The 23,871-nt window shown below is 42.6% G+C and overlaps 2 protein-coding genes across 5 annotated transcripts in view; both read right to left on the minus strand.

The window, feature by feature from the left end:
* Positions 1-369: 369 nt before the first annotated feature.
* On the minus strand, positions 370-4,233 carry LOC130162712 (peptidyl-prolyl cis-trans isomerase A-like). The gene is made up of 6 exons (XM_056366495.1): positions 3,976-4,233; positions 3,761-3,791; positions 2,983-3,071; positions 2,797-2,893; positions 1,967-2,042; positions 370-834 (listed from the first exon to the last, which is right to left on the minus strand). Exons 1-6 carry the CDS (start codon positions 4,126-4,128, stop codon positions 699-701), a joined length of 582 nt encoding a protein of 193 aa, XP_056222470.1. The 5' UTR covers positions 4,129-4,233; the 3' UTR covers positions 370-698.
* A 1,146-nt stretch (positions 4,234-5,379) lies between these two features.
* Positions 5,380-23,871, minus strand: part of LOC130161981 (zinc finger MIZ domain-containing protein 1-like) — a 113,922-nt gene continuing 95,430 nt past the window's right edge. For 3 of the 4 annotated variants that reach the window (XM_056365394.1, XM_056365396.1, XM_056365397.1), the window contains 18 exons: positions 16,013-16,148; positions 15,563-15,677; positions 14,831-15,048; positions 14,508-14,709; positions 13,981-14,256; positions 13,710-13,892; positions 13,511-13,588; positions 13,234-13,402; positions 13,002-13,143; positions 11,692-11,902; positions 11,375-11,480; positions 11,115-11,275; positions 10,929-10,996; positions 10,749-10,817; positions 10,410-10,654; positions 10,154-10,317; positions 9,148-9,408; positions 5,380-9,043 (listed from right to left, as the gene is read on the minus strand). In XM_056365394.1, coding sequence (XP_056221369.1) covers positions 8,936-9,043; positions 9,148-9,408; positions 10,154-10,317; positions 10,410-10,654; positions 10,749-10,817; positions 10,929-10,996; positions 11,115-11,275; positions 11,375-11,480; positions 11,692-11,902; positions 13,002-13,143; positions 13,234-13,402; positions 13,511-13,588; positions 13,710-13,892; positions 13,981-14,256; positions 14,508-14,709; positions 14,831-15,048; positions 15,563-15,677; positions 16,013-16,148 — 2,912 coding nt within the window. In that variant the 3' untranslated portion in view covers positions 5,380-8,935. Of the gene's footprint in view, positions 9,044-9,147; positions 9,409-10,153; positions 10,318-10,409; positions 10,655-10,748; positions 10,818-10,928; positions 10,997-11,114; positions 11,276-11,374; positions 11,481-11,691; positions 11,903-13,001; positions 13,144-13,233; positions 13,403-13,510; positions 13,589-13,709; positions 13,893-13,980; positions 14,257-14,507; positions 14,710-14,830; positions 15,049-15,562; positions 15,678-16,012; positions 16,149-18,436; positions 18,471-23,871 lie in introns of those variants that run through there. The other variant, XM_056365395.1, reaches the window with a different exon arrangement.

The following is a 23,871-nucleotide window of genomic DNA, read 5'->3' on the forward strand; positions in this document are numbered from 1 at the left end:
CAAAATGGCCTGACCCCTCGAAAAGAAGCATTTCCCTGCGCGGAAGCAATTAGATCTGACATTGCAGACCTTAATTCTTCTGGACAGACCTCAGCAGAACAAATACTTAGTGGGGATAAGATCATTAGTCAACTGAAGCTGATGAGGAAAGCAGAAGGAGGCGCGGAAAAATGACAAAACACTGAACTCATTCCGCAGCTGGTGATAAAAACACCATTCGCCTTTCCTCAATAAATGGGCACACCTTTAACTCAAACAGCTTTTTCAGCCAGTTGTTGAAGTGCACAACTTCTCCTTTGGGGATTTTTGTAATGCTTTGACATACAAGTTCATGTAGTATAAAAAAAACAGATGGCAAGAACCAGCTCACATATTTAGAAAAAAATGACTTTTATTTATTGCAAATAAATGCCCCTCTCCCCATAAATGTTAATGATCGCTTTCAAGTTCAACACACACTCTTCACATTTTATAGCACGACACAGTTAAGTGCGTTAGTTGTTGCAGAATTTAAGTACAAACCAAAAAAAAAAAAAAAAAAAAACCCAAATCAGCCTGATTCTGATATTATCTATTGCCAGCAGAGAGAGGTAGCACTCTGTGTCATGACTGAGGACAGAGTCTCTTTCACTCAGACTCTCACATTGAAATTACAGCAGGAGATGAGACTAGGACCATGTCCACTGCTCTTATGGAGTCTACTTGAGCTCTCCACAGTCTGTGATAGTGATCCTCTTGGAGGTTCGCCCAGACCGTGAACCGAAAGACTCCACTTTCTTGACCACGTCCAATCCCTCCTTCACGCTGCCAAAGACAACATGCCTGCCATCCAACCTGAATGAAGAAAGACGACGTTTATTATCACTGCCACAGACAGTGAGACGATCCGCGATGCACCCAACTGGGCCTAACTTGTGGCTTTTTGTTGGGTGATGCCACTATTTCGGCAATTACTGTGCTATTTTAGGCCTTTTATAAATCTTCACATTTCTTTTCTCCAACGCCAAAACATAAGAATTCACTGCTTCCACCAAGAATTTTATTCTCAAGAGGGTGAGGGAAAAACCCTCCTCTGAAACAGCATTTTAACAATAACAGGACACATATTAAAAAAATTTAAAATAACAAAAGCATTCCAAAAGTAGCAGATTTTAAAGGCTGGGTGGTGTATCAACTGCATGAGCTCTCTGGGACAGATTACTATTTTTACTATATTATTAATTATTTTCTTTATCAGAGTGTGAGCGTAAGAGTGAGGAGCCTGGGCTGTAAAACCTCTGGCAGTGGATTTCTGTCCGGATTCCTGTTAAGTTGCCGTACATCCTACTTTTAAGTTAAAATAGGTAAGCAAACATCATTACTAAAGCTAAAATATATGAAAACTGCTTCAGAGTAAGTATTATCTTTTTGTGTGGTTTGAGACTCACAGTTTTAATGTTAGCAGTGTCCGAGCTCCACACTGCCACCATCACTGGTTACTTTGCCCGGTCACAGTTAAAATCACAGACATTCCTTCTGTTTATCATCCTTCAAAATCCTTAGTTATGTGGTTCTGTTTGTGATGTTTTGGCATAATTAAAAAGGAAAAATTCATATTTAAATCTTCCAGAAACAACAGCATATTTGATGACCTTTACTTTGAAAAGGCAAATCTGTCAATGCCTCCACATTCATAATGCATATTTTGGAGGGTTACACCGTTGAAATGTGAGCAAAAAGTTGTTTGGTGAATCTGAGACTGTGTGTTACAATATTGTGTATATGATATTGATTATTAATTAGTCTGTTTTTCAGTTATGTCATTTAACAGGGTGTGCAGTTTCCCATACATCTAATTAACAGAGCTTTGTACAGATATCTCTAAAGGCAAGCCAGTAACAGACATTCATTTAATCCAAGAAATGCATAAGAATAAATACATTACACTTACATCAACCTCTATAATGTTGTGTTTGTCAGTACATACCATTCTGTTTTAGAGGTGCAGATAAAGAACTGGGATCCGTTGGTGTTGGGTCCAGCATTGGCCATAGACAAGATTCCTACAGTGCAACAAGTTCAGATTCAGTTTGATCAAAATAACAAAATGTTAACTTAGAACATGTTTTCACCTGAGCTTTTACAGAATGGGGTCAATAGTCCCAAATCTATACAACAGCTCACTATGATGCAAGGATCAAATATTTACAAAAAAAAACAAAAAAAAAAAAAAACATTTCAAATATTATGGCCAATTTAAGGAAACTTCTGTCATCACTGTAACCACACCAACTCCACTATTGCTCTTATTTGAATACTAGTTGCACAATGCTGCCACCTGGTGGTGAAAGTGAAAAGAATCATGTCACACTGAGGAGCAGGTTGGAACAGATTAATTTCCATTTCCAAAATAAGGAATAACAATATGACAAAGAGGAACTGATGTATAAAAAAATATAACTTTTAAATGATTCTCAATATATTTTCAGTGCTGCCATATATCCATGTTACTGATTCCTCCCACGTCTGCCATTCTTTATTTTTGGCTCAGTGTTCACCAGCCTGGTTTCAAGCACTTCACTGCGAAGACGAACAACTAACAGTTATTCATGCATCATGCATTTGCGCTGTCCTGTGGTATCACACTGTGCTGTGCATGTTAAATCTAATTATACTCTGTAGTTATCTATCAAGTGGACTGTCTTCTTCCTGCACTTCATGTAGCTCTGCCCTTGACTACGGTCCCAAAGGAACTTTAATTTGTTCGAATGAATAACAAGCAGACTTGGCTTGAACAGTGGGATGTAGAATAATTACCAGGTCCAGTATGCTTCAGTTTGAAGTTCTCATCAGGAAACTTCCATCCATAGATTGACTTCCCTCCAGTTCCATTGTGGTTTGTGAAATCGCCACCCTAAAAACACAAAGCACATTGATGTAATTACACCACAGCAACACGCTGGAGAATTACAGGACACGGGAGAGAGAAAATGAGAAGCCTACCTGGCACATGAACTGAGGGATCACTCTGTGGAAAATTGATCCCTTGTAACCGAAACCATGTTCCCCTGTGCACAGGGCCCTGAAGTTTTCTATCAAAGAGAGTTTGTGTCAGATTCTCCAGTCCACAATCCACACTGGACAGTGAATACTCAATGTACAGCTACCTCCTTCTTAATAGGTCCGTCAAGTAGTTAGTTATTGGGTCCTTGGTAATCACAACCCATTATTTCTTTTTGTTCTTGTTCTTCTGTGTTTTTTAACTAGGTATTAAACCAGACGTCAAGACTGAAAGTTAGCACTGAAAGCCAGGGTGACTCATAGTTTTATTTACTTCATGTTGGCTGCTCGTGTTTAGACATTTCATGTTTAGATTATACCAAAACTCAAGCATTGCATCAGCACTAGTGTTGAAAAAAAAAAAAAATCTGGCACCCAGATGAAACTCATCATTAATGGAACCCATTCTTCCCTCTATCAGTGTTTCCCATGGTGCCACACAGCCCCAAAGCAGAATATTTCCAACCCAGTGCTTAACTAATTGAAAAGGGCAGGTTAATATGTACAGACTTGCCCAAGTTTTTGCATGTGCCAATTTTTTTAAGTTGGGGTTAGTTTGTTTTGCCTGCTTGACCACCATTGTTCAGTCATTATCTTGCATGATTCTTGATAAATGAAGATTAAGGTTTCTTATAAGCTCTAGTTATCAGCCTCTGGTTCTAGCTTGTATCAGTTTGCTGGTCTTTGATATGACGACTTTAGAAAAAAAATCATCGCTTACCTGCCGTTTTTGGCACAACTTCGGCGTTGAGCTGCAAAAGAAAATTAAACTGCTTGAGGTCACAATGTGAACAGGTTGTTCCCTGGAAAACTGTGGCTCAAATACTGACTGTAAATGCTACCGAATGGACTTCCGGCTAGTTTGATGTGTATAACAGTTAAAAGCAAACATTAACATACTGAAAGTAAATGCCTTGTTGATTTTAATCCGCTCACCTCAAATGTTACTCTGCCCAGAGGCTCGTTGTCTGCAGCAATGTCAAAGAAAACCATCGGGTTGTTGTTAGCACCAGCCGGGCCGCTGCTGCACAAACGTGCCGCGGTAAACGCCAGAGAACATAACTTTATCCTGTTTGATAAAATTAACATCTTTCAAGGCTAATGTGGCTCAGTCGTTCCGCTCAGGTCAGCAAGGAGACAGAAGTCACGCTTACATATGTGGGAAACGAGGAAGTTTTTTCTTATGCAACCGGAAACACATATTCTCAAATCTCGCGAGATTAAACCTGATTGTGATTGTTGTTAAGTTTTCTACCACTAGACTGGTTTTTATGGCGTTAGAACAGGCTCGAAAAACGTTTCATAAATGAATGTCAAGTTACTTAACTCGCATGACACGCTGCACAAATAAATGCGGAGTGATTTATATCTATATACAGTATCAGTCAAAAGTTTGGACTGACTGGTGGGCTACTCGATCTGTATCTGTGCCTCTAATTCACAACTCATATCACTTGTGCGTCAACTTAGAATTTTTCTATTCACATATATTTGTGAATCTCAACCTATTTGTGTGGATCCTTCTGAGACAGCATGAATCCACTGACTCCACCTGCCTTCTGTCAACAGTCTGACTGCTGCTGCTGCTGGTGGTGGTGGTACACTGGTGGGAATGTTTTCTTGGCACACTAAGCACCAATCAATCATGGTTTGAATGCCTCAGCCTGTCTGAGTATGTTAGCTGACCATGTGCATCCCTTTATGGACACAATTTACCATCTTCATCGGGTATTAACATCTTGTGGGATCCACGCCGTTATGAACTACGGCCGTTAAGGCATACCCAGGATTAGTATGATGTACTCAATAAAGTGCTCAGTAAGCGTATAATGGACGGGTTCAACTAAAATACTGTGAGAGAATTTGAGATTGAAAATTACTCCTTTTGCATCGATGGTGTTGAAGTTTGTTCAAATATCCACTAGGCTATATGCATGAGAGTGGAAAATGTAGTTTGAGCAGTGTAACCTTTTTTTTTTTGAAACTTTTGCTGCTTTCTAAGTCTACAAGAGTCATTTTTTTCCACTTATCTTTTTAATTTCTTCTTTTATTTTCTCATTTCCTCCATCACAAATTGCATAACAAGTGCTGAATGTAATTCCTCAGAGCAGGACTACAAATCTCATCTCCCTCATTCTGCTGTGTTAATTAATGTGGGCTCATATCTTTTCCACATAAGGTCAAGCTGACCTTAAGCTATGTTAATCAAAATGGGGATGAAAATTTGATACTCATAATTTGCACCTTCTGCTTGGGTAAACAGCCCGTGGGAGTTAGGCAGGCCTAATCGTCAGACTGTGACGCAAGTGCACAAAAGAAAGGACCACAGTGACATACAGGTATCATCTGAATACATATTTATTAGATAAATATTAGGTTGTCACATCATCTAACTACATACAGTTCTGCAAGACTAAAAATCACAATTAGTTCCTTTTTCTGACCAGTTTAGAGTATGAAATGATTGTACATACAATGTACAAACATAGAGACAATGGCCACATTGCATGAATCACCTTAGATTGTATCATTTTTCCAACTGTTCATGATATCAAAAATTGTACAAACTATGGATTTGGTTACAATCTTCTGGACCCGTCCCTCCCACCTCCTTTCTCCTACCCCACCAAGCGATTTTCTTTGTAACCTTGTTTTTTTTTTTTTTTTTTTTTTTTTTTTTTTTTAAGCTTTAGCACCTCAAGAGTATGCAGGTGACAGACTAGAACACTTAGGCTAAATATTACATGTAAAACATAGCTGTCCCAGTTCCCCTAACAAAAGAGGTGAAAGTATATTACAGAGGGGGGAACAAAATGCTGAGATACCCACAGACACTAACTAACAAGTTTCATTTTCCATATTCAGCCACTTCCAGTAGAGGGGTTGCAAGCTTTTTATTATTCTGAAGAAACAATGCACATTCCCAGGGAAAATGAATACATTTCTGTTCACATGTCTCTATAGTCATTTACATATATACAGGCATTCTTGGGACGTTTGACCTAGCCTTGCCCTCAACATCCTTTTCAGGCCAGAACGATAAACGTGCCCTTCCTCGCTGTATTTTTTTAGTTTTTATTTTCCTTTTTTTTTTTTTAAACAACTTCCCCCAGAAAATGGCCTTTATTGTGATTGTGCAACTACAGATTTGGGGTGCTGCCTAATACACCAAATTGGCTGACAGAACAAAAGCTGAAATGATAATGACTTCCATGGGATTGATCAATAGTTTCAATTCAGAATGTAGAAAATGAAAATGAAGCAGTGAAGTATTAAAAGACTTGATTCGATGTTTTGCTTGTGACTTAAATATGAAACGACATGTCAGTGTGCTGAATTGGAACAAATAATATTTCTTAAATGACGTTTAAAATAATGTTTACACAAAACCAGGGTGGTTAATTTAGCACAATGCTACAGTTGAAAGAAATTGGATTTCTAGCCTTACAGATTAATAAGAAAACCAGTACAAAATAATTTACCAAAAACAAAAAGGGGATAAAAATGTATATGGTCTCGTGCTTTCAAAAAAGCCACATTTTTCTATAACAAAAATATAAACAATATCATGAATTTCTTTAAAATATGGTTGTGATATATCTTTAAAATACCACTGTGTATTGACAATTAGCAACAATTATGATATTCACATAGCTCACTAATTACACTGAAAGCCAGCTGATACCACATCTTTTTGAAACCATTACTGTTCAGATAATCACAGATAAAAATGTTAACATAAATTGATGAGCAGACAACATTGATCATTATCAATCAAATACATCTGAGCGTGAAAGGAAATATTGCTTCAAACCGAGCTTGACATCTGAAAATCGGAGTGATGCTACACAATCACCTTGAGCTGACGCAAGGAAGGAGACCGGTTAAAAATAGGGACACCTGTCTTTTCTAAAGGACAGGTGCGGGACAGAGTAGACTGGGAGGAAAGTGACTAGAAAGCACGGTGACCTGCAGGAAAATAGCTTATGAGACGTTCGGACTGGCCTCCCCGCAGCGAGGAGGCGAGACAGCTGTCGGATGCTGGTTACAAACAAAGTCAGTGGTCAGATGGGAGTTTGGGAGCGTATGTGGTTACGTCGGACGACTAATGATCAAAGGACAAACATTATCAAGATGATACAAAAATATTCACAATGATATTTACAGTACAATAGCATTTCTTAAAAAATAATACATTTGCATACTGAACAGCACTCTTCTCAAAAAGTGAAATTGAAAACAAATGTGGCAAAAGGTTTGCACCAATACTGCTTTAAAAACCACTTCTTGAACAGTAGTGATGGATAAACTGTATTTGTCCTCCCCTATATCTTTGAAATCAATATTACTTCCCATCACACCAATAGAAACACACACACACTCAGACACACTCACATGCACACACTCGCACACACATGCACACACTCTCACACAGGACCAAGCAAACACAAACATCTCCATTCTCATCCCTCCAACTTTGGTGATGTTGAGCAGTTTCCCAAAAGATTCATGGATAGTTTAATTATGCAGCAACAAAAAACAAACAAACAAAGAACAAAAACAAAAAAAAGGAAAAAACAAACAAACAAAAACATAATACAGTATATCCAGCAAATACATGATAAATGTATTGCTGATATCAGCATTATCCCTTCAGTGTTAGTGTTAAATAAATCATACTAAATCTGACAGAAATCAAAAACAAACGTACAAACAAAAGAGCCGTGGAAACAGCAACTGATAAAAACCACACTATCTTTTTTTTTTTTTTTTACCACTTGGAACAGCACTAGACAAGGGCTTGGCACACATGCACTTTGTAGACTACTTAAACAGCACATCATTTAACAGGGAAAGAGATGCAACTTTGCAAAAATGCTGACACGAGCGACACTGGGGCTCATGCAGAGCAGACGGCATGGAAGGAGTTGTAGCAGGAAGCGATAAACGCAGCAGGATCAACACAGGAACCCCAATCTCTCGTATTGTACCTTTCATTTCCATTAAAATCACTCCTCTGTACAGGAGGATGGTAACTTTACAACATGTATAAGTAAGCATATGCTATTCTTATTATGTAATATAAACTTTTTTTGTTTTGTTTTAGTGGGGCCAAAATCTCCGTTCCAGCTGTTAACCCTTAGAGGACTGAAAAGCAGGCAAATCTCTTTTTGACAAAAATATGTATGTATCACAATTGTAGACAAAGTGGAAGCCGATTATTCCCAAAAGATTTTTTAAATGTTGGCAGAAGAGCAAAAAATCTTTAAAAAAACATTTTGTCAAGGACAGACATACACAGATCCAACTGATCTTTTTTCTTTTCGTAAAGACAGATAATTCTGTTTTTTGCATTGCCAAAATCTCTTGTGCTTTTAAATGATGTGTGGTGGACAAAACAGTGCGACTAACCAGACCAGTCGGGGAATGGAGCTGTGACACCAGGAAGCTGTGGCCTCTCAGATTGGAATAACAATATGGACATAACGCACACTGGCCAGATAGCGCAGGTTTTTTTCAGTTATTTTTCAGTTATTTATTTTTTTTTTTTGCGTTTTTTTTACAGTTAATTCCTTTTTCTTCTCAAAAGGAAACAAAACATGAATAAAAAATGCTACAACACGTTTCTAATGTGCACACATACACCTGTGTGTGGCGTAAAAAAAATCAACTGAGTATAGCTGCACAGTTCAAAAGGTATCGCCACGGGCTGAGCATCCCGCTGTGTCTTTGAGTTTTAACCTCTTTCAGTCAATCTGCGCTGGCGAATGAAAACTGTACAAGAGGAAGAAGAGAAAGGGAGTGCATCTTTGTGTTTATCAAGTACTGAGTGACCGCCCTGGGTTCTCAGGGAAACTGCAGGCAGTCAGAAAAGTTTATGTGTGTCTGAATCGCCTCAGTTATTTTCGAAGAGCGATAGAAGGTCATCGTTGCTATTGCTGGGGAGGTCTGGGGGATCCAGGTACGACAACAGCTCATCTGGGTTTGCGAGTTCCGGGAGAAGCTGTGAAGAAGAAGGAATGATAACAAAACTTTGGTCAGGGATTCAAGTGAACACAGGTTACTAAAGATTGGCTCTCAAACTATCTGCTTTGTGTTGGGACTCACGTCTAAAGATGGCTCGGGCATGTCCGACCCTGCTTGGCTGTCCAAACTGCTGGAGGGGTTGAAGGCCAGGTCGCCGTGGGGATGGTTGTTGGGGCCGGGCTGCTGCTGTTGCTGTTGCTGAGGAGGTGGAGCTTGTCGCGAGGGCTGCGGAGGCCCGCTGTGGTGTAGCTGCTGCCCTGATTGGCTCCCAGGGTGTGGAGACGCATGTAAGCTCTGCTGCAATGGACCATGCGATTGGTCATTGCCGGCAGAGTGAGGTATCTGCATAGAGAGGGGGAAATATTTAGACTAGGACTTGTAACTAGTTGTTATTTTGATTCTTGATTTGAATCTGTTGGTTATTTTTAAGATTAATCGATTAATTATTAAGTCTAAAAACTGTCAGAAAATATTGTGCCCATCAGAACTTCTGTGACATTCAAAACGGATTCCAGTCTCTGTGACTTCAGCTTAGCATGATGAACTTAGCTTAGCTTTAAAGGGATGGTTCAAAATTTTCAGAAGTACATTTATTTGCTTTCTTGCCAGGAATTAGACGAGAGAGGCAATACCACTCTGCCTGTACGGTAAAAATTAAACTGGTCATCCAGTCTTTGTGCTAAGTTAAGATAACCTGCTAATGAAATGCAATGAAATAAGTAAGCATATTTCTCAAAATATGTTTTTCATTTTCTTTTTCTGGTGATCACATATACAGAGGATGGAGGTGAATGTGCGTGGTTGATTTTGGCAAGCTCTTACTCTCGAGTATGAGTAAGTATTTGCTATGAGATGTCTCCTTATATCCATAAAATCACATTTTTTAGGGTTGTTTCCTGTGCTCATTTTGCATGGAAGTCCACCTTACGTATATTCTCTCTCAAACCCAATTTATACAGCACTTTTAAAATCACAGTTAGAAACTGTGCAACCGTTAAACAACACAGTAGAAGAAGAAGAAGACAGAGAGAAGTGACATTTGCTGGGAAAAGACAGGAAAGTAGAAGGGTAGAGAAAGAGAACTCACTGAGTCAGGCATGTTGTGGGAGAGTGGCTTATCTTGGGTCATCATGCTGTTGGGCATGTCAGGCGGGTGAGAGAGCTGGGGACCGTGCATGAAATCGTTCATCGACGTACCACCAGGGGTGCCGTGAGGGAAGTCAAAGTTCCCGTGCCCCTGGTAACTGTTTCCTAGCACACAAAATAAAAAAAACATTTAATACATGAGAACATTTCTTACAGTTATTTTAAACTTTCTGTAGTATGCTTGAGCTGCATACTACCTTGGCTGCTGTATTCACTGTTGTTGCCCCCTTGCTGAGAAGGTAGTGATGGGTAGGGTGACGGTCCGGGGCCGAGCTGAGCTATCATCTCCATCACGTTGGGCATGATCATCTGGCTGGGACTCATCGTCTTAAATCTCTTGGCCAGCGGTCCATCTGGATCCTCCTTGATGTGGATGTCAGATTTGATAGCCACAGGCCGCCAACTACATGTCGGGTCGATGGTTACCTCTTCAAACTCCGAGCTGGTGAAATACAGGTGAAATCAAATGGTTAAGATACAAAAAAGTTTGGAGAAATATTATATGCATTACAAATTTCTTTCTTGCCTCAACTTACTTTTGGATGGCGTTCAAGATTCCCCACATGTACTGGTCCACTTCCAGTCCCTCTAACAACGCTGTTTTACTGAGGAGAGAAGAGGCAGGGCTTAACATGCTGAGAGAGACAGCTGTGTGGATTACAGTCAAAAACTATAAAGAGGGTAAATACTGCTAGGAATCTGAAATGAAAGCTTACTTGCATACAGGACATCGCCATGTCCCCCGCTCACAGTTCAGTTGTAAATATGATTCCAAATCAAAACACTGCAAGAACAAGAGAACAATCACACTTTTCATCCAGTAAACTACTTTAAAATTCTTTGTCCCTGAAGGCATCAGATTGTTGACTCCCAGTGTGTTTATCTATCCCTGTATTGCTTACCTGAACGTGTTTGCAGTCATGGCCTCTCGCTGGAAGCTGTATTCGCCGGAAGGTGATCGGACATTTGAGGGAAACCTTGATGGCCGTCTGCTCCACGCCGTCCTCTCCGTTGAGCGTGGCATTGCCCGATGATGCTGCTACGCTGCTGAAGTTCCTCTTAACTTTAAAGCAGAAGGAGATAAATACCATGTGTAAGAAAGGACTCTGAGAGTGATCGGGACTTTAGGGAGTGAAATGTGACTGCGTTCTTGTGTGAATACCTTTGGTGATGCAGTGCTCTGCAGGCAGAAGCCTCTTCTTCAGTAAGCCCTGGAGGACAGAGCGTACCGAGGGCCTGTGGACCAGCTGCAGCACAAACAAGTGCGACTGCGGGAAGACACATCACTGTCACCATCACAAACATTCTCCACACTTGTATTAGTTTAATCCTTTCAACATGTGTATCCGGAAGAAAAAAAAACCTGACAGATCAATTTTTTATTTTGTTATAAGCTACTTTTATTTATCTGGCATCTATTTTTTGTGTCAGGATTTGTATAAACCTCTTTATATTAGTTCTGGAGATTTGTGCACTCACACAGCAGCAGGCAGTGACTGTGATTTGGATTGTGTTCCTTCCCGGCTGGCATACGTGTTTCAAGTGCAGGGGTTTGTGGGATGTCTTATTGTCGCCCCTCTCAATGGTGAGCGGTGTGGCGTTGACGCTGACTTGGACTGAAGCCGGCCAGTTGGTGTTCATCTGGCGGTCTTCGTGATGATAGCACTTGAACTGCAGCTCCAGGTCCGATCTGAAGGGAAACGAGCAAAGAATGCAAACATTATAAGTGGTATGGAGTGTTAGGTCGCACATGGAGGAAAACAGCACATTTTTACATATCATTCAAGTTAATGGCGTACATGGTCGTACATGCTTGAGAGGGAAGTAAAAGTAATTACAGCAGCATCATAGAAAACGAATGACCTTCTCCAGAGTTAGCTGAGAATAGCAGTAGTTTGATTTTTTGAATAATTCTCGGCCACAGAGAGTATGACTGCACAACCTTTTCAATCAGCTTGACAAGGGTTAAGATGAACTGAAGAATACCCATTGGTTCTTGACTGCAGGACTCTTATGTGAAAAAGAATTTCCAAGAACTTCTATCTGTTTCAGTTGTAAAGTTGATTGTCCTCCACAGAACTATGGATGGACACATTATTATATATGTTTCTCAGACATGTTTTTTTCTCACAGTTTTGAATGGGTAATTCTCCTTGTACTGTTGTCCTTGTCAACGCTAACTCCACTGCTAACTCCAGTACACATTGTTTGTCCAAAAACAAGAATACGTTCCCTCACTGGCTTCCCACTCATGAGTTCTGCCAGTTGTATTTGATGAGGCATCTATGTATACGGATTATTTAATCAAGGCTGATCTTGTCAGAGGAAAATAGTAGTAACTTGAGAGTAGTGCCTTGTGGGATTCCATGGGATATTACCTATATGGCTTTTTTTTCCAAATGGTTCTACTGTTAACCCCTTTGTGTATTTGTCTGCCAAATCTCAAGAACTGTAACCACTTTAACCACAGTTTAAGTTCTATTGTTCTTAAGAAACTGTCTTTATTATGGTCACCACAACCATCAAAAAGATTTTTCATCTATTGTTCTTAAGTTGCTTTTACCAACAACCAGCATTTGGGTTCCCGGAAAAATTCTTGCACTTGAAAAGCCATATTGATGAGAATGTTTGTTTATTTGCAATGTTAAACGTATCAGTTTTCAAAAAGAAGGCGCTGGAATTGGGAAAAATAAAACTATTGTATGATGAAACACTCACAGGGGGGGTAGAATATCTGGTAAGAATATCTAAAAATATACAATATGTTGATTCAGTATGTGATGCCTTACCTCCACATTAGCGTCTGATGTACAGAGGGCCGTAAGTGGAAGACATGGTTGCTGACAGCCAGGTTATGCTCTAGCCTGAAAGGCTCGAGGACTACCCCATCCCGTACTGGGAACGTCAGGCGCAGCTCCTCATTGTGGTTGGCTATATGGGTGGAGAAAAATGCCAGTGAGACAGCTACAAACTTTTAAAAGAGAAAATCATTTCTCTATTGGATATTTACCACTTACTGACCTGGTGGTGGAGGGAGAGCGGTGATATTTGGTTTGATATCAGGAGGGAAGGGTGGCTTCACATCCTGGTTTGGCGACAGGTATGGGGGGATGTTACTTCCTGGAGTCATTGGAGGGGTGGGGTTGCCTGGCACTGGAGAGTGAGGGTAGTTACCCACCGGTCTGGGTGGCTATGGTGAAGACAATCAATTAGTAAATCATAATTCACAGGACTGTAAACAACACAACCAAGTGTATGATAATGTGATCAAACACAAGTGGTACTAAAATGCACTTACCCCATTCATATTACCCTGGTTGTACTGATATCCACTTCCAGGGAAGTTATTCGTTTGGCCGTTAAAAGGTGGCTCTTGCTGTAATTTCATTAAACAGGTTCAAAATTATTTTCTTCTCTTCACTTTGCTAAAAGACATATGATACGCTGCAAAATCCTGTAAATCCTAAAACTTTGGGGGGATAACAATCATACTGCACCTTATAATACTGGCCCATGGCACCGCTGGGTGGTGGGTATTGGCCCTGCAGCTGCTGTCCTGGCATCCTCTGGCCGGGGTAGTTGGGGGACGGCAGTGGCCTGGAGGCATTGGGTGTGGGGTACTGCCCTTGCTGGTTAGGGAACTGGTTGTTTGGTCCATACTGCTGTCCACCATAATTTGGCTGTGCATGCAGTGGTGACAAACACATTTAACATATAGCAAAGGAGCTAAATCCTTAAAGTGAAAGCACTGAATGCATATCCACTCACCTCGCCTGGGTACGGTCTTTTCATGCCCTGCATACCCATGCTCTGAGGCCGGGGACCTGCATAGCCTTGCTGGGGCATCCTTTGGCCATGGGCCGCGAAAGGCCCCATGCCTTGGCCCCTTGGCTGGTTCATTCCCATGGGGGGCCCACTCATGTTGGATGCATTCATGCCTGTGCCCATGTTCCCAGGGAGGGACGGAGGGCCGCGGGGTCCTGGCTGGTTCATGAACTGGCTGTTGTACGCCTGGTTTGGTCCCATCTGGAAAGAGGAACTCATCTGGAAGATAAAACGGGTTCCATCAACCATCTCGGAGACAAAGATAAAAACCTTTTTAACAAACAAAAGACAAAAATGTTCTAACCTTTCTAAAAATATGTGTGCTTTTGCTATTGCTAAATGTGCTGTTTAGCTCCATAACGACTGTGCTAAAGCTATTAATGAAAGGATAGTCCTGAAAAGCAAAGTAATTTAATTTATGAATACAGATCCTATCACACTGGTGATATCAGTTGTATGCCTTGTCCTACCGGTCCGTATTGGTTCATGTCCTTGTTCTGGGTTTCCTGCAGGGCAGCTACAGTGGCTGTGGCAGTGGCAGTTGCGGTGGCGGCAGCCGCCGCAACTGCAGCAGCCGCGGCTGCAGCGGCAGGCTGGGTGAAGTCTGAAGGAGGACGAGAGTGTGGAGGGATACCCATTCCACCAGGTCCAGGATTAGGCCCTCCTGGGTAGCTAAGACAAGAAGCAACAATACACAAGATATGACTACCATCACGAGGGATGAGTGTGATAAATGTAACTGAGAATTAATTCAATTATTACAATAAAAAATACTAATCCACTGTCCACTTACTTGCCAGCAAAGCCTCCTCCTCCGGGGTAGTTGGGTCGTCCATACATGCCCTGCTGCATGTAGCCCTGGTTGGAGTTGCCTTTGTTGGGGAACTGCTGCTGAGGACCGGGGAACTGAGGCGAGTTCATCCCTGGATTGTTACCAGACATACCTGAGCCCATAGGGTTACCCCCAGGGTTCATGGGATTGTTGTTGTTGGCCATGGGATTCCCCAAAACCTGTTGGGCATAGACACATAGAGACATAAACAGGAGGAACAGCAAATGCTGGATACTTTATGATCATGATGAAAAAAAAAAAAAAAAAAACTACAGGTCTGTGTGACTGCTGATCTTTCACCAGTGAAACACTGAACCAAGAAACTGCATTTTGAAAGCTGGTACCAGCAGAATTAAGAGGTGGAAGAGGTGATATGAATCTGTTATTATCAAAACTGAAACTGGGAAAAGAGGGGTCAGTTCTGCCACGGCATCAAAGCTCACATTAAGGTCAGCCAATTTAACTCTGTTGAACTGTGTTTCCTTAACTCATAATGAGGGACAAGGGTTTATATAAATATATATAACTTATAACTTGCCTCTCTCACTTCTTCACCTTTTAAGTCTCTTTTCTAACTGTCTCCTGGTGAGAAACCTTCTGTAACAAGATTTTAAAACTACAGGAATATGATCCTATCAGATGCAGTCCACTCAGACATGCTTTTACTAACTCAGACAGGTAGGCAGATCTCACCTGGCTCTGTGAGGTGTTTGTTACTCCCCAGACAGTGGTCACCACAGACAACGAACCTGGAGGCTGATTTGTGTTCTGTTGCCAGGGAACTGAGTCGTAGGGAAAAGACCCATCTCTGCAGGGGACGGAAAAAACACATCATGTAGGCAAAAGAAAAGTAAGTATATTTGCATTTGCTGAACGATACATTGTGACAACATTGTGTTGTAATTAATAACTACATGTACTAGGGGTTGGGAGGTACTGTTTGTCCCCACTGACTGACTGTGCTACAAGCGGTTAGTCTGGCAGTTTGTTTGGCCATTGATCCATAAGGAACACTGGGCTTCGTGTGGAGAGGAAGGGCTTTCCCCGAGGGCCCGGTCTGTCTGTTCACACACCCAACAAACACACACACACACAAACACACCTCACATGCATGCCAAAAAGTGCAGCAGTGTGAACACTGACCCGTGTGAGAGGCCGGGCTTCATGGAGCTCATTGGTGGCTGCATGGGCACTTTTCCCGGAGGCTCGTTCTGCCTGTTCTTCTGGTGACGGAGGAGGAGGAGGCGTCCCAGCTCCTCACACCACGAGGACAGAAGAGCTGGAGAGAGAGCAGAGGAAGAGTGTATCACTTGCTGTCGGACTCCTGTGAGAAATAACTGCAGAGGTAACGGCCCTCCACTGCAAGCGCTGCAAAAAAAACCCTGCAAAAACTGATTATGTGAAAGCAGTGGGGAGGTGAAACCACAACTTAGGAACAGAAGCTTCTGAGCAAAACTGGACAGAAAACTGAAAAGCAATGACCTGACTGACAAAATAGTGCATAAAATTATTGTGCAAAATACCCTGTGACAAGTAGTATGTAAGTCCCCATAACTATGCAACATTATTTAACATCCTATGGGCCGAGTAAAAGACTGTATTCCAGATGCTGTTGTGTCTTTTAGTCAACAGGCTTGATTAGATGAACTGTTTAATAGTTGTTTGAATTTTATTTTTACTTTACACAAATAAAAGCTTTTATTCTACTTGTGAGCTGGCTTATGTTTTTTGGATTTAAACGACTTATATTAAGCTTTTCACATCTTCAGAAGAGGAGCAGGATTGCGGAGGTTACTGTATTGCTTATATCCATCCTAGCAGCACATTAGCTGCTGGGATGCCATCAGTCGCATTTTCAGTTGTGTTCATCACCTTTCAGTGACTTGCAAATTAATTCAAAACTATTTACTGGGAAAATGAGGTGCAGATTTTCCGTGGGGGGGAACGAATAAAACAGTGAAGTGAGAGATGTAACCTTGACTTAATACAGAAAGTGACAATACAGAAAAACAGTCAAAACAATCAAACAACAATCAAAACAGGGGTTGGTCTTAGGGCGTGGCTGGGAGCGGTGACTGCTTTGTTGTGACATCACAAAGTTACAGAAGTCCTGACAGCTCGTATTCAGGGACAGTTTCTGAATATGAGCTGTGTGCATTTCTGTGCGGACTGAGCACTTTTATACTTTTACAGTATAAATATAGAACCTGGACCTGCTTTATAATCAAAAAAGACATTTCTATAATATGGGACCTTTAAGTCCTCACTATCCAAAGGTATGTCTGTCTTTCCTGTGAAGAAACCTTCATCAAAATCTAAATTTTCTAATTTTTCTTTTCTTTAGTGGACTTGCTTGTAGTGCAGTGACAAATTGGGCCGCTAAAACAAAATTACACTACAGTAAACAGGATTTGTAGAGCACATTTTTCAGACGTGTACAATACAAAACAGAGGCAGAAGCCTGTAAAATATGTTGCCATAGAAGTTAATTCATTTGCTTTGTGCAAAAAAGCCCAGCTTCCGGCATACAAACAAACTTTATGTGCAGATAAGTTGAAAATCAAAAGCTTAATTTTTGATAAAGCAGGATTTTTAAGTATTTCACACGCTAAAGAGAATCCCTGTTACATTAGCAAACAAAAGGAAGCACCTTTATACTGCAGTATGTAAAGATGTGCTTCCATCCAGCATGCCACTGCTGATCTTGGCCACTAGGGTTCACTCTGGGCCTGCAGATGGACTCCAGCCCTTCCCTTCTCTCCTCCATCCTACATGCTGCTCGGTTAGGTAGCTACCAGAGAGCGCATTTGATCGAATCATATGCTTTTCATCTGCAGTGTATGTTTTTGTCCTGTGCCAACTACAAAAGACTCACTTTTCCTTTTTCTCTCCCTCTCGCCTCCCCTGCCTCCTTCTCGCCTCTCTCTGCGGCGTCAGGAGGAGAAAGGAGAATGTGGATTCAATCAAAGAGCAGGGCAGCCACCTCCTCTTATGATTCACAGCACTTCTAGGCTGAGTGAGGAGCGAGGGAGGGGCAGGGTGGGTGAAACAGAGCGCTTGGTGATTTCAGCTGCGGTTCGCGCAAAAAAAAAAAAAAAAAAAAAAAAAAGCCACGTCAATATGACAGCAGACAGTGCAGCCTGTCCTCGCAGGCAGATCCACCCTGCTGCCACATGCAAGGACGGCCTGCCACTGCACATATTACACAGTGAGCAAGAGAGAGAGAGAGAGAGAGAGAGAGAGAAAGACAGAGAGTGATATAAAAAAAAGGTTGAGTGAGTCAGTGAGAGAGGAGACATCAGGCTAATGAGGCTGATGGGAGGAAGGAACAAACAAAAGCTTCTGACTCCCATCACAAACATGGCAACCCAGAGATTTGACCACACATGAGTGCTTGCAAACAGAGCACAAGCTTACTGACAAACACACACACGTAAGGAAAAAAAAAAGCCACACTGGTTTATATTAACACGCAGAGGTAACAAAAATAGGACACGAGATGTCCTCTGAGTGAGCCAAATTTCCGAGGACAAAACAGAATTTCAGCACTGGTACACAAACACACACCTTCTCCTTCGCAGAGCATCGCACCCCAAAAGGCACCTCCTCTCCTTTCATTTGAACACTGAGCACACCAGCCTCGCTCTGTGTAAAGATGAGGGCTGGAATACAAAAGACATGTACAGATGGTGCCAGCAGTCTCCCTGCCTCTCCCTCTCCTCTCCCTCCCCTCCCTCCCACTCCTTTAAAAGCAGCATGGGGCTCAGGCGCAGAGGCAGCTGGGTTTTTCCTCCTTCCCACCCGCTCATGCTCCCTCTCTTTTTCTACCCCCCCCCCCCCCCCTTCTCCTCTTCTTGGCATGGCAGGTGCCAGGAGACAGGCTGTGCTGTTCCTCCAGAGGATTGATCTGACTTTGTGCTTTGGTTGACAGAAAGGGCCTCTCAGGTGCTCCTCTCCTAAAAACATCACACTGGCAGGTAGACGCACTGATTTGTAGGTTACTTTCAATTAAATATAACTGGATCCAAGCATGGTTAATAGGTTTATGAGTTTCACATCTATGTTAATACATCCTGCAGTGTTTTAACAGCCCCCTCCCACTCCGCAGACCCCCTTCTGATAGAGAGAGTTTTCAATTCAAGGGCCTGGCGACCAGCCAGCGTGTTACAGCTCAATTAGGTCCCATTATTCTCTTCCAACAAGGGGTAACTTGCACTTCTTCTATGTTGATAAACATGTCTCTGCAATTTATCTCCTAACTGTGGCACCATGAGGCCGTCTGGCTAAGGGGACGATATCCTCGTTTCACGCTGAGGCCGACATCAACAGCCGGGGGACAAAAAACAACAACAGCATTGAGTCGAGCAGAGACATGACAATACATATCTGAGCGGGGGGGGGGGGGGGGCACCAATGCTGCCACTTAAAGAGGAATTGTTCTGCCCCACCATTAGATAAAGGGCTTATCGCCACACAAAATTACCACCTCCACTGAGCACCAACCTGTTTAAAGGTGAGGCGCTCTGTCATTGACTCAGAGGATAAACTTCAGGTTTCATATGACAGGAGGAGGAACAGCCAACCCATTACTCCTCACAGTCTCTCCCTCCTCCTCCTACTTTACCCAAACGTCTCTCAGGACAGTGCGGATGATGAAACACAAAAGGATTACTGTTTCTCCTCTCCTGTCCTCCCACAGACGGCCCTTCAATAGACTCATCTGTTTCCCTCCCTGAGAAGAGCCAAAACTGGAGATAATCGTCTCAGGTAGCTCTTGCACATCACGACGGCCACTCTGGAGTGAATCAAACTGCAGTTTGGTGCTACAGAGCATCTTTCTGCCTTATTTACATTGGTCTCCCTGGCGGTGATTGGTCTCTGTCTTCCATAAGGAGAGGAGCCCATTATGTTTGCCTTGTAGATAGTCCCAGGGGCCCGGCTGAGTCTGAGCCGTATTGATATTCTGGTGCTCAGCTGCACAGCCTGATGGTCAGCCATGGCGAAGGGCGCTAAATGCATCTGCTGGGACTAGATGGGTGGTTCAGTAGCTGGGCCTGCAGCTTCCAGCTTCACCCTCTGTCATAAAGCTGGGGTGGGGTGGGGGTGAGGGTGGTGGTGGTGGTGGGGGGGGGGTTGGGCACATGACAAATGACATGGACTGCATCCCTGACAGTTGTTCAATGCTCTTTCCAATGATAATGCTCCCCCACCCCACCTCTCACCGCACATACAGACAGGAGGCCGAGAGATAAACTGTGCTGATTAAACACCTCGATTCTGTCTCTCTTTGCTCTCCCAAAATTAAAGGGGCCTCTAGATTAAAGGGTCAGTTGACCCAAATTACAAAGAACATATTTTCTCACTTACCTGTAATGGTGACAGGTCATTTTGGCTCACCCACGTTTTGAGATATTTGTCTCAGGGATTTCTGCCTGTCCTCCAATACAATGGAATAGAAATGTATTTGTGCCGCTCAAATATGATTATTATCTTATTCTAAACAAAATCTCCAGGCATGTGCCTTTTCATAAACAATGTCCTTTTAAGTTTTTTTTGAGCAGTTTTCCATGGACCTACTTTCTACAAGGTGGTGCTGTAGCTGGCGTGCAACTCCTCAAAAATATAACTACAGGTCAGGGCTATAGCGGCTACGCATACACTACATGGGGACTACGAGAACTGTGAGAAAGGTCCAGTGGTCTTCTCGTTCTCAGTAACACACAGTAATCTCAAACCTTCTGCCCACCATCAACGAGTCGAACTTTCCCACCATTACTCCTATAACAAAGTAACTGAGAGATTGTTAACAGGGTGACTGCGGCGAATAAAGGCAAGTTAACGATATATCTGTCGACAGTTGTGGTGGCGATAAATCAAAACGGATGCTCTAGGTATCTACGCCGAGACTTCCGTTACTCGCTTGCGTCAACTATAAATCCATCTCACTAAAAGAATAGTCCATGTAAAATCTGACAGCGTGTTCTGTGGATGAACCAAAGTGAAGGAAGGCATTGTTTGAAGCGAGACATCTTCATTTTTCAAGACAAATAAGAGATCAGTTCACCGCTATTGTATCGTGGTGGAGACAGAAATCAAGCTGACTGTTTAAAACAGACGTACAGCAAACGAGACCTAACCATGATGAATAGTGACTATAGGTGCTGTGAGAACAACCTGTGGGAAAGGATAACCTCACAAACACAACATGAATGGCTGCCATTAAAAAAAGTCACACTTCTCCAAAATATTTTCCTCCTCTTCACCCCCCCCCCCCCCCCATTTCTGGCAGGGGACTGAAGGGGAGGCAGCAGGTAAGGCAGATGCCAAGAGCTCTTATGATCCCCCCGACCCACCACCCCCTTGCCCCCCCCCCCTCTTTCTGCTCTGTATCTAACAGACACCTGCTCCCTTGTCAGCCGTGGACTCCCACCTGGCACCGTCCCACATGGCTTGGTCACTAACGTCCGCACAAATATGCAGCACACATCCTGCCATCGCAATCACACTTCACATTATCAGCGGCACTTCCTCACTTATTCCCATTCGAACCGTAACACGGCGACGACGAAAGTCCAGTTTCTGCTGTAACCCCCCGAACTGCTTGTTTGAAGACATTTAGCCAGGAGGGCTGAAAAGGAGAACAAAGACCATGAGCAAACTAACAAGAAGGGCTCTAGTGGGCTGCACTCTTTAGTTTCTGAGGGAGCGCTATTCACATTCTGTTCCTCCCTCCTTCCTCGCTCTCTCTCTGCCCAGAAAGGTTTGAATGGACACAAGCCTCCTGCAGGCCAAAGTCAATTAAAATAAGAGAGAGTCGAGGGAGCCCTGGTGTCCCTGGTTACTGAAAGCACCTAAGAGGCCATGCAAAAAAGCCACATTTAGTTTAGTTTTAGCCAAAGAATTCCCCGCTTATGTAGGCCTCCCAGAACCGTAAAACACTGGGATTTACCTCATAATATAAAGCTATATGAATAACTGGTTGCTATGACACTGCTTACAAAGGCCCAGCTGGTGCCAAACTATCCTGTATAAACTACCGGCTGGATTATAAATCATCTCCCACTCTGCCTCGCGGCTCTCAGACACAGTCACCACAGAGCCATGGATGCCCACCTGGCAGCCATCAAAACCTCTCTTTGTCTTCACACAGATGCCACAAATTATTCATCGATGCCAATTTGATAATGAAATGGAAGCGACTCGTCCATCATGCAGTCTCTCTCTTTCTCTCTCTCTCTCTCTCCAAAAAAAAGGGAGTAGGTATAACAGGTTACGGACCTGCCAGCCCATGACAGGCCCGAATTGTGCTACTTGTTCATCCATAGAGGGATAATTAGGCCGAAGCTCACAGGTGTACCGCCTTAAACACATGGTACGCGTTTTTACCAAGCTAACCCCCGTCACCTTGAGGCGGAAGCAAATGTGAACTGGATGGTGGTAAGTCTGTAAACTGACTTCATTAGCTCAAGATTTTAAAGTCAGGTGAGTCATTTCGTGACATATTTCAGTGTGGGAGATGTTTCCAGAGAGCTGATGAAGTGGGAAGGATGTGTGAAGTGGGAACATGTGAATGTCATGGCTGCCATGTGGCATCAAAATCTGACATATCATCCACTGTTGTCCCTTGAATATACTGTATGCAGTTGAGCAGCTATGTCGCTGAGTGAAATGCTTCTTTTGCTGAAAGACAAATTTAAAAGAAAATAAATAAATGAAAGTGAGTATTTAGCAGTGGAAAAGTGGCTACATATTTTGGATTGAAAGCATTAGAGCTACCAGTTATAAAACAGCCCGTTTATCTAGGCCAGACAACTGCCTCCTGTCTGCACCTCATCTTTGTCTGCTGCTTTTTTTTTTTTTTTTCTCTCTTGCATTATTTCCTCTGCTGCTCTCTCTCTGGGAAGTCAGTGATGTTGGAGTCTTGTCAATGAGTACTTAGGCCCGTTGCCTCATGGGGAGCCAGACTTGCTGGCTAGGTTTTATGGCCCATTTCAGAGCTGCCCCTGCTTAAATACAGCCTCCTGCTGGCCACATGGCCGCAATGTCGTGCCATGTCCATCCAGCAAGGAGAAGGGGGGTGGGTGGGGTGGGGGGGCCAGAGAGGTTTTTACTGAGGCCACAAGCATATGTGGCCATGTGGAGGCAAGCGGCACACGGAGAAAAAGAAAATGCCACGGATTTGGTGTTTCTGGGTTGCTGTTTTGACATCCTGTGTTCTTCTGTTGCAATACCAAAAACCTCTAAACACTGTATTACTGAAGGATAGGAAAGCTGTTCCTCTTAACCTCCCACTTCTGCTGTCATAATAACTTTAGTATTAAAATATCCAGCTAACCACTTTGTGATGCAAATTTCTACGTATATATGCATAAAAAAAATGCAGGATTTCTAAATAGAAATCAAAAATGCCAAAGATAAGACATTTATCCTCAAATAAAATCTGTGTTCCCAGATTCCAGATGAAGATAATACTTTATATCTCAAAGGAAATCCACTTGGCACTAACTGAATACCAACTGGAACAAGATACAATATATGCCACAATCTCAAGATGATTTAGTCAGCTCTCATCACTCCGACCGTCATTTCTTGGTCATGGTTACACAGGAACCAACCCTCGCCTACGCAGGCCAGTGTTTTAAAAGATAATCTCTCTTGGCACATGCAACAAATCTCTTCATTAAAAACAGGGCATGCCATTCCCTGTCCCTGTAAAGCATGAAGGTGGAAATCTATAGCATTTCACCCCCTGGTGAGAATTAATTCCCTGTGCGTTAAAGCCAAACATCTCCCCCGACCCAACATTCAGTCTCCAATCTGCTCCTGTATGTCGCTCCCTGCTACAGTAAGCTGATTGGAAGCAAAACTCCTTCCAAACCTACATCTTTATGTCTTAATTCAGGAACTGAAATCTGGCAACAACTTTGTCAAAGTGTCTGAGGTCGTAACATCGGACCATTTTGTAACCGACGCCATTGTGTTTTAGATTTTTGAATTAAACG

Source organism: Seriola aureovittata, chromosome 21 (assembly GCF_021018895.1).
Source record: "Seriola aureovittata isolate HTS-2021-v1 ecotype China chromosome 21, ASM2101889v1, whole genome shotgun sequence".
In the NCBI taxonomy this organism is placed as follows: Eukaryota; Metazoa; Chordata; class Actinopteri; order Carangiformes; family Carangidae; genus Seriola; species Seriola aureovittata.

Coding starts and splice junctions, on each gene's coding strand:
- LOC130162712 (XM_056366495.1), bottom strand. CDS start 4,128: ATGTTAATTTTATCAAACAGGATAAAGTTATGTTCTCTGGCGTTTACC. Junction 3,072..3,760: donor AGTTGTGCCAAAAACGGCAG/GTAAGCGATGAT, acceptor TCTCTTTGATAG/AAAACTTCAGGGCCCTGTGC. Junction 2,043..2,796: donor ACTGAAGCATACTGGACCTG/GTAATTATTCTA, acceptor GTTGCACTGTAG/GAATCTTGTCTATGGCCAAT.